This window comes from Poeciliopsis prolifica, unplaced genomic scaffold (assembly GCF_027474105.1).
Source record: "Poeciliopsis prolifica strain line A6 unplaced genomic scaffold, Auburn_PproV2 SCAFFOLD010, whole genome shotgun sequence".
NCBI lineage: Eukaryota > Metazoa > Chordata > Actinopteri > Cyprinodontiformes > Poeciliidae > Poeciliopsis > Poeciliopsis prolifica.
The window spans coordinates 1,943,449-1,958,252 of NW_026562385.1; the positions used below are offsets into that span (position 1 = coordinate 1,943,449).

The window sequence follows — 14,804 nt, forward strand, 5'->3', positions numbered from 1 at the left end:
TTGTTTTTTTAGGAAACCACCCGTAAGTATAGCCTATACTAAAGTAATAATTTGTGAGACAAACCAGTACATCTTTAAAAATACTAATTTAAAATTGTGATTATTTGTGGGGTAAAGTATGTTGTAGCTGAATAAGTTAATGACCCCATACAGCTTAAAACAGGGTCTGTCAAAACAGAACTCTTTTAATTACAGAGTGAATCTGTGACAGTTTTGGGATTCGTATTCACCCTCCAGTTTCAAAACTTGAGGTTGGTTATTTTACCGCATGGAAACTGCACCTCCCATGAGGCGTAGCACCTGACAGGAAAGACGTCATCACGTCGCTGGAACCCTCAGCTGTCAGACTTTGGCCACCCCGGCGAAGGTTTTGTTAGCAAACTAAGTCGAACTGCTCAGCTTTTTCAAAGTTTAAAGTTGCGCACCTTGCTGCTAGTCGTTCTTTGAGCAGGTTATTGGCGCACTAGATTTGCACTAAGGCAAATTGCCTACTTTTTTTTTTTGATCGCGGCTAGATCTTTGCACCCGCGAAGCAGCGTTTCTGAGCGGGTACAAGAGTAGATGCAGGGAGGGAGGGAGTAGAAAAAAAGGCAAAAGTCTTTGTGCTTCCCTTCCCCCTCATCAAAGCAAAGGGGAAATGTCTCTATCTAAAGCAGGTAAGGGTCTTTTTTGTGTTGTTTTGCAAGCAGCTGCGCATATTTTTCTCCACCGCCTTGCTGGAAGAGGAGGAAGAACTTTAGCTAGCTTTGTGTAATGTAACCTTGCCAGGTGGAAGGCTAGCTAGCCAACATGTCTTTCCTGCTTTCTTTTTTTAATCAGTACACAAAGTCTTCAGATAACCTGCAGCTAAGTGTTACCAATTTTTTTGCTGTCCCTGACTTGTTAATGGATAGTTTTATTATTTGTGTGGCTAAAGTTGCTCTGTTGAAGTTCGCTAAAAATCATAGTGTTTTTTGTTCAACTTTAAATGTGAAGCAAATTTAGCTGGAAATCTCTACTCTCTCTCTCTCTTTGATGCTTAATAGGACCACAGGTGTTTTTGTGCTTGTTTTTTTTGCACAGACTGTGTTCGGCGTACATATATTTTAGCCTCCTGTTTAATGAAGGAGCAACTTTATTTGTATTTGTATTTTTTTTTATTTTTTTTAGATTCACGGTAATCTGGAATCAATGAGAAAAAAAAGCAAACAAACAAAAAGGAAAGAAACCACTCCTTGGAAAAAGAATCAAGGCTCTTCCCCTGCGTCACACATAGCGTGATTGTAATGATGTCAATTTACATTTCAAGTTCAGTGCTCGTGCTGTTACACAATCATAGCAGCGTTACCATGGTGGGCTGCACGCGCGGGGCGCCGCTCAGGCAGTCAAAGCGCCCCGGCCTGCGGTGGCAGGTTTAGACTTGCAGCACCAATACCGAACGCTGCTTCCCTACTTGTTGATGGTTGACTGACTGCAAGCACTCTGATCGTCACACGAGTTCTTCTGCTGTCTTTATTGTGCATTTTCTGCGTGTTCAAGAGTGTTTAGTTTCATTCAGACTTTTTTTGTTTCTCTTAGAGAGCCTTGAGATCTGTTAGTGCTGAGGCATGCCTAGAGATTGGGTTCTCCCGAACAGTCCTGATAGGGTGGTGTGGAAGATTATCTGCGCATGAGTCATCACTGTCTGTATATGGACCTGCTCTAAGGCTGGTGCTTCCTGATGTGACTCGCCTCACAGCTATTGACACTTTGATCCCATGTACAATCCAGAAATTCTTGCTCACATTACGTATGTATTCCGGGTATTTTCCACTGACCATTTAGTAAACTCAGAAGAATGCATGCTTTTTTTCATTACAACTCCCTATGTTTACTGAAATTCTACTCTAAAAATAAAACCTTTCCATGACCATCTTATAATTTTGAATTATAAACTGATTTATAATTTTAAAAAAATTATATGTCAGCTGTTTTCTTTTCCTTTTTTTAAAAAAAAATACACCCTCACCTCACATCCTGCAAAGAACTACTGTTACTCAGATCCCTTTTTTGGGAAAATGATTTGCTGTCATGTGTTGAGTTGCTTGATCAACTTACCACAGCTGTTGCTGATGTCATGCAACCAATTGTATCTGGTGAGTAGAGATGGGCCTGTTCCTATTCAGTATAAGCATGAGACCCAATGGGAATGGTATTTCGACTCAGGTTATGGTGGATAATATAGCAAATGTATATCACTTTAAGAAAAAAAAAACTTGATAAGCACAACAGTAGTTGTAGTCATTCATGTGTCAGTCTTACCAGCGCATTCGATGTCTTTTGAATTACATACCTGTCAGGTATAAATTACAATCTGCAGCCTGAACACACAATGCACCCAGCATTCATTCTTTTTTATGAGCAGATGAGATACTGCTCATAACTGCTCATAAGTGTCCCATGAGTATCTCAATGACTTTTTAATTTCACTAAATGAAAAGGTCATTTCACAACTTTGATGAAATATTCAAAAGCAAACCTCTTAAGTATTGTACAAGTGCTAAAAAAAAAGCTAATAAATTACATCACTGATGCAGTAACTATAGTAAGATAATTCTAAAACCTTCAGGAGAGGAGGAATTGGACAAGTTGCTGTAGTTGTTGCATTTACATATAAAATTCTGTATTAATTTCAGAGAGCTTCTTAGTGTTTTCTGGGCCGATGCTTGAAAAAAGTGAGGTGAACTTTTTTTTGTGTGTGTGTGTTTGTTTTTTGTTGTTTTTGTTTTGTTGTTTTTTTGCTGCCCTGCCAAAAATAGATTGTTGCAATACCTGCTGTCCAATACATGTGATAAATTAGTAACAAGTGAAGCAGACAAACCAGACCAATTCAGCAACATCTAACTAATTGTTTACTGCCTTTGCATTAGCTGCTGGGTGAGAGGACTTGTAGTGAAGACAAAAAAGATCTTGAAAAGCAAAGTCTCCCAGACTTTCAGTCTGTTTTAATACCAAAAGTAGAGCTCCATAAGAAACTTTCAGTGTCATATGGTGGTTAGAATTTCATGTTGTACTTTTAGTGCCATCTACTTGCATCTGCAACTATACAATCCCTGAACAACCACATCCTTCTTCAGAGCTCCTTTTGCATGAATTACTGCTTCAGTGCAGCGTGGCATGGACATAATCATCGGACCAACACCAGCAGATGTCATGGCACCCTAAAAATTGTGGAGTGCTGTTTAAACTTTACACTGGACTTTAAGCAATGTGAATGCTGTGTCTTTCCACAATTCTTCTATATTTCCAAATTAAATTCAAATCATACATTATGCAGAAAAGAGGGTTTGAGCCAACTGAACAATAGTCCAGTTGTTTGTCTCCTTAGCCCAAATTAGAGGCTTCTGGCATTTGTGTTTCAGGACTAGCTTGACACAACTGATGCTACATTTGTAGCCGTGTGAAAGATTTGTCTATTTATAGCATCTCTTAAAGCACTGGTTCTGTTCTCAGTCCTCTCTTGCCTGAATGAATTTTACTAAATAATTATCTGAAGTCTGTTTTTATCCTTGTTGGTGGTGCACCTTTTGTATCACACATTTCCTTGTACAATGAATGTTTGTTTTTATGAATACATTCATTTACAAATGACACAAGTCTAAAAAAAACAACTTCTTCATCAATGACTATTTGCGTCTTATGCTCCTTGAGGAGCGTGTTGATGACTGTCTTGTGTCAATGACTGTGAAACCCACTGTACTTGTGAGTTTTTACACATGCAAGCTATAGTCATGAGGATAACAAGAAATAAAATCTTGGATATATATACACATTTCATACTTTGCATATTTTTAATTTGACCAGCCGGATGGACAAACTGACATAAATGCCTGCACCAGTGCTGAAAAGCTAAAGCTCTAGGACTGTAGAGGGGATAACTTGTAATGGTGAGGAAAGAAAAGTGTCAAAAGTATTAATATTCATTTGGGCTGCATGATGAATCTGTCAGGGCCTTTTTGCATGGAGTTTGCATGTTCTCTTCATACATGCATAGGTTATTCTAGGACTTATGATTCTTCCCACAATCCATGGACATTCATATGGGATTTTGTGGTCCCGTTAAATTGCCGTTAGGTTCGAGTTTGTGTGTGATTAGTTGTTTGTTGTGTGTGTGAGTGTTGCACTGTGACTGGTGACCTCTCCAGGGCACACCCCGCCTCTTGCCCACTGGAAATCCACTTTTCTCTGCAAACCCTAGAATGAGTTCAGACTCTGAAACTGTTGCATGTCGTGCCCTCCAACATTACATATTAACTATGAGTACAATAAATTATTAGGTTAATTTATCAATTAGATTTTTTATAATTGTTTTCCGTCTTAAATTTAGATCTTGATTTTCTTCCAATCTTAAAGAATTCTGCAAGTTTCAGTCAATTTAACTGACTGAAACTTGCAGAAATCTTGCTCTCTACTTCTGAAGGTCATTTTTTTGATAGATGTTTTTGCTGTTTTAATTTTTGGGCTTCATCCAAAAAAGTGTTGCAAAGTCTCTGTGATACAATTAACAGCAGGAAAGAACAATGTCAGAGCTGCTGATACTCACTGCAACAACACCAATACTAAAAGCAGTTGTCAAATTTATAAATCCAGAGATTTGAGTCAGATCTGAACTCAAAATGCTTGATTGGAGCATCTCTAGCTCGGTTTTAGAGAGCTGAGTTCTTCCAGCAGAAAGCTGCAGTGAGCTTGGCCTCAGTTTGCCTCTATAGGGCTGCATGCAAGCCAAGTGAAGTGACATAATTTTCCCCAAAGGGTCCAGAAAGTTGTGTTTTGAGCGGATGTCCATTTGAATCGGCTGTTAGTCATATCCATATCCAAAGCTTCGGCTGACTGTTTCCTCGACACGCCAGGTGCTGAGGTTGCTGCCTTAGAAGAGATACTATTTCTAGGCCATTAATATTTTACAGTAGGCAAGTATTTAGAGTTTATGGTAAATGCATTGAAACATTTAATAGTCTTGTGGCAAAACGTTGTCAAAATCCTCGCAATATCTTCAGAGTATTTTAATTTTGAATTGCATGTGCAAAAGTCTGTTTATTGTTCAGGTCTTCTGGAGCCTTTGACTGCTCTTGCTTTAATCCCACACAGAGGAAATGTAAAATCTATTTTTGCCTAAGCATGTGTGAGTAAATAACTCTCTCTCTTCCAAATGAAACTTACCGTAGTTTGTCCGGACACTGTGTGCTTATTTTAGGCTTCCAGCACAAAACGGATGTGTCTAGGTTTCATTGGTGGTCTGAGATATCTAGAATCTGTGAAAGAAAAAAAATCACTTCCCTTCCAGCTTATTGTAGTAAGCAGGGGTTTACCCACACATACTTCCTCCAAAGAAAAGCAATGTGCTGTCACTTAGTCAATGGGAAATGCAGTCCTACAATAATCACAATTACAGTTGTGCATAAGTTTAACTTTAGATGGCACTTTCTAAATGTAAAGCTTCATGCTTGCACACTAAGAAATGCACACTCTTATCAAGCGTGTTTGTAGCAATGAGCCTGGTTTAAATTATTTTGTTTTTAAATGACCTGATTGTGTTAAAATGTTGCAATCTGTTCAGATTTTCCCATTGGGATCGCAACAAGCACATTAAACAGATAATTAGTGTCAAGGAAACTTGAGGCAGTCTTCCTGACAGGGGAGCTGTAGGCTGAGTAGCTGTGTCATCCTGGCAGAGACTTGCATCCACTTTTGGGAAGTCCCACTGGCTTCTGGTAAACGGTGTTTATGAATGGATTGCTATCAATCCTTTAGCACAGGAAAGTCTCAAAGCCGCTCACATTAACTTACAGTGCTTAACAAGCATTATTGTGAAACATGTGAAAGGAGAACAATAAAATAAAGGATGATGAAGGAAAAACAAAGCAGAATTTTTTTTTTAACTTGAATAAAAACAAGCTTGTAAGAGAGGAAGGCATTGTTCCCTTTCACCTAGCTGCCTTTCACTTCACAAAAAGCTGACAGTCACTTTCCTTTTACGTAGGAGAGCACATCAATTCCAATGAACAGTTTATGTAAGATAACTTCTGATGCTAGTTAATTGTGACTTTAGAAGAACTCCAAAAGAATATAGTGATATTGTTTCTAGTTAAGTTAGTGTGGATAAGTAACCAGGGCATTGCCTGGTTCTAAGCTCTACAATTGCAGTTTGATGTTAAACTGTCATTGTTTTCATAAAGTAAAAAAAAAATGTAACACTGCTAGACAATGTAATAATATCAATTATTACATTCATTGTTTTATATTTTGGCACATGGCAAAAAAGCAAACACTTGTTTTTTATTCTTTTTTGTTGGTGCAACATTTAATATATTTTTCGTGTTCTGCTTTTTGGACAGTAACATGAACATAACTGACTGGTATTAGCCAGTTAATTTGTTGTTCTATCAACTCAGATAAGCTTTCTGTTGTCGACTTCTTAACACATAATGCATGTTGCTCATAGCAGCAACTGTTATAATAAAATGACTTCACTTAATAGTATTTGTCACCTCTGGAAATATTTCCAGTTGATTTGTCTCCTCGAAATGAGAGACAAGTGTAGTAGCTCACGTTTCAGTTTGCACCATACAGTTTTCTCCAACAACTCCTTTTAACCATTTGACTTTAAATTGCAAAATGGTTTGATAGAAAATACTTACATTTTTCAGCCTAATGTTGTAAAAGTCAATATTCTTTGATACCTGTAACAAAATATATCTTGTTGGTATGTGTCCCTTTTGAGACAAATAACAAAACTATCACAATTTTTATTTAAGACTCATTCTGTTGAGGAAAAAAAAATCTGTTTGGAGTGATGTGAGTTTTGAGGCTTTGTAAATAAAAAGGTTTGAGAAGCTTTTGTATTAGCTAGCCAGGATTTGTAAATAGCCAGCTTATGGGCGATGCTACTTTTGGCTTTGTTAATTATTAATTAATTATTATCTCATCTCTATTTATGCTAGAGATGAGATTATAATGTTTCCTTTTACCTTTTTTTTAAGGTAGGAAGAAGAATCCGGGGCCGAGGCTGCCCAAAGATGCATTTTCACCACTGCCTCCTCAAGCTACAGCGTAAGGCCTTTTTCTTTGCACTAGTAACACCACATTTTAGGCTATCAAAGTACAGAGGGATAAGAAAAAGATGTTGAACTGTGAATATTTTTTATTTTTTGCAAGGGGGGCCAATACTTTTGCACCATTTAGTTCTCAAATTTAATATGGTCGGAAGCAGCAGGTAGTCATTACTTTATTTCATATTTTGGGGTTTTCTGTCTGCAGGCCCCCTCGAGACCTTGACTCCAGAGCTTATGTCACAATTGGTGATCAGGTAAAGCTGCATTTTCCAACGTCCTTCTCTTTTGTTTGCTTTCTGTATTGAACGTGTGGCATTGTAACATTGTGCTGACTCCTCTATATAGAACTTTGTGGTGGAAGCAGATGACTTGGAGCAGATTGAAGAGCTGGGAAGGGGCGCCTACGGAGTGGTGGACAAGATGAAACATGTCCCCAGTGGTGTGATCATGGCGGTCAAGGTAGACGAGGAAGCTGCTCGATTTATTTTCCTTTTATTTACTTGATTTTGAAACACTGTAAATCATCAGATTTCAGGCTGTAAACTCTTGGATGGGCTAATAAATGCTGGTTTTGAAATGTTGTAGTAAGTTTGTGGTGCTTTTGTCCTCAGAGGATTCGTGCCACAGTTAATACTCTGGAGCAGAAGAGGCTTCTGATGGACCTGGACATTTCCATGAGAACAGTGGACTGCTTCTATACTGTGACTTTTTACGGTGCCCTTTTTAGAGAGGTAACATATTATCAAATATTAAGTAAACGTTCCAAGGATGTTTGGTAATGGAAGTTTATTAACTTGAATGTTTTTCAGGGAGATGTTTGGATCTGCATGGAATTGATGGACACGTCTTTGGATAAGTTCTATAAAAAGGTTTTTCAAAAAGGCCAAACGATTCCTGAAGACATCTTGGGCAAGATCACAGTAGCAGTATGTTAGTCCTTTCAAAACCCCATTCCACCTGAATAAATTTGCTTCATTAAGTCAGCATAAATCTCAGCATTCTCTTTTATAAAATTATTCCACAGATTGTCAAGGCATTAGAGCATTTGCACCATAACCTCTCAGTGATTCACAGAGGTAAGTAAAATGAAGATCTGGCTATCAACGATAACAGTTTACAGCTCCAAGGTGCTCCATCAATTGTCAACTTTCTTATGTTCTCAACATCTGCTTCCAGACGTGAAGCCCTCCAATGTCCTGATCAACACTCAGGGCCAAGTGAAAATGTGCGACTTTGGCATCAGTGGCCACCTGGTGGATTCTGTGGCCAAAACGATGGACGCAGGCTGCAAGCCCTACATGGCGGTAAGAGATGGAGGGGGTTGTGTAGGAATGAATTGCATGAGTCATGACTTGTGGCAACCTACTGGTCTAGTGTCACAATACTTCCTAAATGCTAAATTGTTAAAATGTATAATTCATATTAAAATACACAGGTAGCTTCAATATGAGGAAAAAATATATTTTTGCTCTATTTTCAGCCTGAGAGGATCAACCCTGACCTCAACCAGCAGGGCTACAGTGTCAAATCAGACATCTGGAGTCTGGGCATCACCATGGTGAGTTTTCATGGTTTGAAAAGTCTCATCTAATTAAATTCAGTAGGTGTCATTGTGATATGATATTAACCAAATGGGATTTATATGTATATATTCTTGCTCTCAAAATATATTGCTTTGTATGTTACAATAAATAGTGCCTTGAAAAAGTGCACATATCATTTGAAACTGTTTTATAGTTTGTCATATGACAATCACAAACTTTTTTTTTTGTAATATACCAATATAGAGCATCACTTATCTGAAAACGAGAAGGAAAATATGTGTATGTTTTTTTAATAAAATATTTATCCCCCTTTAGTCAATAAACTGTAGAGCTACAGTATCTTTTACTGCATTTGGGATGCATCTTCATGAGTCATGACTTGTGGCAAACTGTAAATGGAACTTCTTATAGTTTTCTTTCAAAAATAGTCTTAATCTTGCCACTCTTCACCAAGTTCCTGATTTGTCGAGTGCATGACTAATATTTTTCCCAGCAACTGTTTACCCCATCAGATCTGTCGCTGTAGCTCCATTGGAGTTACTGTGGGCTTCTTGGCAGTTATTTTTACTTTAATCTGCTCTATGCCCAGCCTGTTTACATGAATGGACATATGTTGGTAGATTTGAAATTGTGCCATTATGTTTTCATTTCAGTATAAATGTTGAAAGCTAGAGGTGTTGTTCCATAACATAGCTCTACTTCAGACTTCTTCACATCTTTAGCCTTAATCTGTCTGTTGTATTCCTTGGTCTTCTGCACCTGTAGCAAGGGGTATCATAGGAAAAGGAAATAAATACAAATGTTTTCCACAATTTTCCTTTGTCAACACTATGTATTCTTTAACTTCCAGTCACAATTGTCTGCTATTTTGGGTCAAATTGTGATATAAAATCCCATTAAAATACTGATAATTTTAAATTTTAAGTGTATGAATATTTTAGATAGTCACTATGCTGCATGAAGCTCTCCATTCTTGAAGGTTTGATAATACTTCAGTAATGGTGAGTCATTATGACACTTGAAAATAAGTGACCTTTTTTTTTTTGCTGTCCTTAATATATGGCTTACAGATTCATATGACTCCTGCTTTGTCATTTTTTTGATGACTTCTACCCTATTTGCTATATAAATCATATTTGTTGGTTTGCTTTAAAACATGCATTATTTCTTCTCTAAATATTCCCCCGAAAACCTTGCTGAACAAGTTCAACACACATAACCAATAAAGTGGCATTGCCCAGAAATATTTAGTCTTAAATCACCTGAAATAGTTTTGGTCTCAGATTTCAATAAACATTATTGACTCATTCGCAAAAAACCTGACTGTCATATAGCCCTGAAATTCATCAGAAACTTAAATCAGATTTCTTCTTGCCGCCATTTCTCAGATCGAGCTGGCCATTTTAAAATTCCCCTATGACTCATGGGGCACCCCATTCCAGCAGCTCAAGCAGGTGGTGGATGAGCCGTCTCCACAGCTGCCTGCAGACCGCTTCTCCCCTGAGTTTGTAGACTTCATCTCGCAGTGGTAAGCTTCACGCTGGCAGTCGTGACCACACTCATTTCTTGTAGTTTAATAGAGAACGTAAAGACTCAGAAGCCCAGCAGGGGTCAGTGTTTGCTCTGCGATAAATTGAAGAAATTCAGGTTTCAACACTTATTTATTTGCATCTTTGTTTTTAAGATATTTTTTTATTTAAATCATAATATAAAAATAAATTGTTACATTTTATTGTTTGAAAATAATTTTTCTATGTCTTACAGCTTAAGCAAGAAGCCAGACGAAAGACCAGCCTACACAGAATTAATGGTTGGTTAATTTTTATTTCGCTCACTGTAAATACAGCACAGTTACTATCTGGACTTCAGTGTCTTTCTTGTTTTGCCCACAAGAGATCAGACTTTTTCCATTAACCCACCAAGAAGATGTTTGTATTTCACAGTGTCTGCCAGCAAAATAAAACATTACGTCCTCCCTCTTTTCTTAACCCTTTATTCTTCTACAGAAACACCCGTTTTTCACCCTCCACGATGCTAAAGAGACAGATGTGGCCAGCTTCGTCAAGGTCATCCTGGATGATTGATGGGCTCACTCCAGGCTTCACCTCGTCAATCTGGGCAGGACCTGTCATCAGAAGATCCAATGGCCCCACCTGCTCTTTTTTTTTTTTTTTTTAAATAAGTAAAAACGAAAAAAAAAAAAAACCTCACTGGAATGATGGACTCGTTCACCCACAGAATGGGAGGGTCACTCAAAGACTTGACAGCAGCTCTGGGCAGGGAGAGCGGTGGTAACGTGAACTTTTACAGTCAACTGGAGAGGTTCCATTCACTCCTCTAGGTTTCCTGTGTGAGCAGCTCTCTCACCTGACAAAATATGAACTTAATCAAATTAGCTGTTTTAATCCTGTTTTTATTTGCCCCCACCCTCCATCTCCCTTTTCTGAATGACAGAGCCAGCCCATTATATGTTTGTGAAATGTTGTTGATGAATTTCATATGCTAAAGTCAGTTAACGTGTATGTTGCTGTGTGCTGAAAGCTGTATTTGCGTATTTGATATTCTTCCTCATAATACAGATTTATTTTTTTTTTTAAATACTTTTTGTGAATAAGTCCCGTAGTATTGACAAGTGTGAATGCTACGGGACTCGATCCTACCTTGTCCGATCCACTTCTGCCGTGATGTGATTGGTCAGAGCAAGGCCTGCAGCCAGAGGGAGTGTCTGGCTGAGTAAAAACTGAATAAAAATGTCAGAGGGTCACCTTCTGGGCAGGCCGAGTCATTCCTGGAGCACCCGATGGTGTGAATGAAAAGAATCCCATGTCAACTTCTATCAGAGTCTGTGACCACTCTGCATTCTTCATCTTTCTCGAGTATCAAAGAGTCAGCTCCAGTGTTGTGATTGTTACTACCTGGAAGTATTCAGGGTTTGCATAATCAAGCTTAAAGCTTTATCTCTTTCTATGTGCCATTTCACAAATTGTTCTAATGAAAAAAACTGCATTATTCGTTTTTATTTTGTTTTCATTTTGTTTTTACTTGTTCTGGTTTGGATTTTATTTTATCAATATTTCAACGTTTTCTCTGCCCGTGCCCATATTTTGAAATCTGCAGTCTTTGTGGAAGAGGCATTTATGTGTTTTTGTATTTTGAGTGTTTCAAAGAGCTTATTATGCCTTACAGAGACGGTGTGTTAGGGAAGTAATTTATATGCTGAAGATGTAAATATTATTTCCTTTTTTTATATATAACATAACACTGTTTAAACCTGTCACAGTGTAGCTGAATGGTAATCGTTGCTATTAGTTTGAATGCAGTGTGATGGATACACACAGACTGTACTCATATGGCCAGCTAAATATACATCTTTTAGGACTGATGTGCTGTCAAACTCCACTGCTCAGGTTTCTGTTTTCTTCTACAGTATGCAGAGATTACCTTGTTTGGAAGACATTAGTTATTTCTGTCAGACTATACATACTATGCAAAGGCAGTTTTGCTTCAGAAACCAGTGAAAGGACACCAGCGGTCTGTGCTTCATCTATCTGTTTTAAGTATAAGGGAAAGCTAGCAACACTTTGGAAGCTGCTGTTCTTTAACTCCCCCTCCAATCACTTTCCAGTTGGCCTTTAAATGGTCAATGCCTTTATGTATAAAAATCTGTTTTGTTTTTTTTTCGTTTTTTTTTTTTTTACACTGATCACAGTAAGAATGGAACACTTGCTCTACCTCTTACTCCTTCACTCTGTTTGCCACCTTTTCACTGGGTGGCACTGACAAACTTGAACTATGGAAAGACAAAAAATAAAAGCTTTATTGTTCAGTAAATCTGACGGTAACCGTCATCATTTTTGCTTTTCTTGAAGGGAATTCAGGTATACACTGAATTCAGATACACATTCAGGTATGTTTATTCAGGTTTAAACATATATTTGCAAAAGATTAAAGAGATATTTAAAATAAAAGTGTCCTGTTTGCCAATACAAATATGTAGATTAAAACTTGCCTTTTGTAGTACTCATTCATTTTATCCCACTTTTTCCCAAAATACTGAAATGTAATTTCAATTTTGAGCCTAGAACTTTCAAACCACTACATATTTGAGACCAGATGTTTGATGACCAAATTGATAAAGTACACTTTAAGAGGTCTCTATCAGATCAAATAAAAAAAATGTTTATCCATAAGAATTAACTTATTTTATTCATCACCTGATACTAGAAAGGACATGAGTAGTTGCATTTTAATCTTTGCAAAGAAAGGATATTGTTACCTAGTAAAAGTTATCCTTGTATAATTGAAACTACTCCTTAGTAGATACAAAGCCTTTATTTCATCATTTGTTCAAAACCCCACAGCACCTCTGCAAAAGACCTGTATCAAAGCGTTAAAATGTTTCTTAAATTTTTGCTGTTTGTCACAGTTTTTGCTGCTTCATATGAGTTGTTTATCAAGCTGTTTGTAGAAAGAAGATGACCTGCTGTTTTCTGATTCTTAAGATAAAAACACCTGCGCCGCAATTGAATTCACCTATTTTTCCCCTTTTGAAGAGTGCCTAAGAGATAGGTTCTCATCACAACAGCTGAGTACCACAAAAAGGAAGATAATATATATTGTACTTCATTAACATACATGTATTACAATGTTTAGATTTTACAAAGAGTGTAAATCATTCTAGTGGGAACTGTGAATGTCTTGTCACAGAAGCTTTTTGTATTTCAATTACAAAGTGTCTTACAGTTGCACAGCTAAATTTTAGATATGAATTTGAGATATTCCTCTCTTTTCTACTTTGTGATTAAGTCAGATCTACATACAATATATAAAATACTGACTTGGACATAGCTTAGACACAAAACAGTATCTAGTAGTTCAGTGTGTTATTTAAGAATCTGTTTTAATTCATATATATGGTTGATATTGACTTATAACAGAAATCATGTTTTGCCCTAACAAATAAGCCTTAGTTCACTATAGAAAATCACTGATTTTCTATAAATCTGGGTAAAAACACTTAAAACGACACGATTGTATTAGGTCAGATTATGAGAAGGGTTGTGGAAACCCAGAGGCCCCCAAGGTGGAGTCGAGGTATATTTGAGGGTAAATAGGTGAAAGTTTTAAATTGTCAAGCTATATTTTTCTTACTGTGAAAACTACATATGTTGCACGTTGCATTTCAAGTTGTTGAAGTTGGGTGGTAGTAGCAGCCTAAAGGCCGTCAGTCCACACTGGTTATTGTTGCCCTTTATATAAACGTGATTATGTAAGTCCGCAGAAGTCGATGCACACTTCTTGGTGGCTTGTTGCTCTTCAGGGCATACATTGAATGAACTCACTTAGATGGCTATTTCAGTCTTGCTATTATGTCTTCTTTTTTAAGTGAACGTTAACAGCGCAGGCCAACAAAAGCTCAGCTGCAACAGACGATGCTCTGCGTGTTTGTCAAAGTCTGATGACCTTATTCATGAATGAGAAAACTCAATGGCAGGAGAATACATTTAGTGGCTTGGTATTGTGCAGTCAAGCAGATTCTCACCCAAACCAAAGGCATTGCTTTTAAAAAAAAAGGCCTTTTATGACTGAAAGCTTACATAATGTTTCCTCAAAAGATTGTCGTGTGAAGAGAAAAGCACCACAAGTTGTAGATTAGCAACTCAGATGAATGTGGGCTCTGATACAGAAGTAATTTACAGTTTTCGACTGTTAATTGGCCTTTAAGAAAATAAGGACATCAGCCAGAGGTGATTAAATATATTATTTCTTAAACTAACTGGATTCTCAAACAAGCATAGAAGATTGGCCTTGAGCCTAGTTTCTGCCCAAAGTGAAGTTTGGGAACTTTTGCTGTTGGCCCAGGGGACCAAGAGTTTGACAGAAGTGTGCGAGCAAAATGTAGTATATGTATGTGCACTCCACTTAAGAAATGCTTCCTCAATCTCTTGCCAGATCTCACGACCTTCTGACTTGTATTAGGCATACAAATCTGGTTTATGCATTTTGCCAACCACCCTTAAGCCCAATAAAATGAGTAAAATTGGTGATGAGAGGGAAAATGAGGACAAAGTTCCCTGAAACTATAACCACCTGTCTTCCTAGTCCTCGTCAAGAATTGCATCCTTCCTTTCGCCTGAGGTCCCAGACAGACAAGAGACAGAAAAACGTGCATATTTTTGTTTCCCACATG

General features: G+C 37.6%; 1 protein-coding gene across 1 annotated transcript; it reads left to right on the forward strand.

The window, feature by feature from the left end:
- The first annotated feature begins 340 nt into the window (after positions 1–340).
- On the forward strand, positions 341–12,462 carry LOC129363777 (dual specificity mitogen-activated protein kinase kinase 6-like). Its single transcript, XM_055036066.1, has 12 exons — positions 341–656; positions 6,999–7,068; positions 7,276–7,324; positions 7,416–7,529; positions 7,682–7,801; positions 7,880–7,996; positions 8,095–8,146; positions 8,247–8,374; positions 8,551–8,628; positions 10,003–10,142; positions 10,379–10,424; positions 10,621–12,462. Exons 1-12 carry the CDS (start codon positions 638–640, stop codon positions 10,696–10,698), a joined length of 1,011 nt encoding a protein of 336 aa, XP_054892041.1. The 5' UTR covers positions 341–637; the 3' UTR covers positions 10,699–12,462.
- The last annotated feature ends 2,342 nt before the right edge of the window (positions 12,463–14,804 follow it).

Bases quoted from the DNA above. Each gene is read 5' to 3' on its own strand.
- LOC129363777 (XM_055036066.1), top strand. The intron at 7,069-7,275 runs GTAAGGCCTTTT...TTCTGTCTGCAG, and splicing joins CTGCCTCCTCAAGCTACAGC to GCCCCCTCGAGACCTTGACT. The intron at 7,325-7,415 runs GTAAAGCTGCAT...TCCTCTATATAG, and splicing joins ATGTCACAATTGGTGATCAG to AACTTTGTGGTGGAAGCAGA.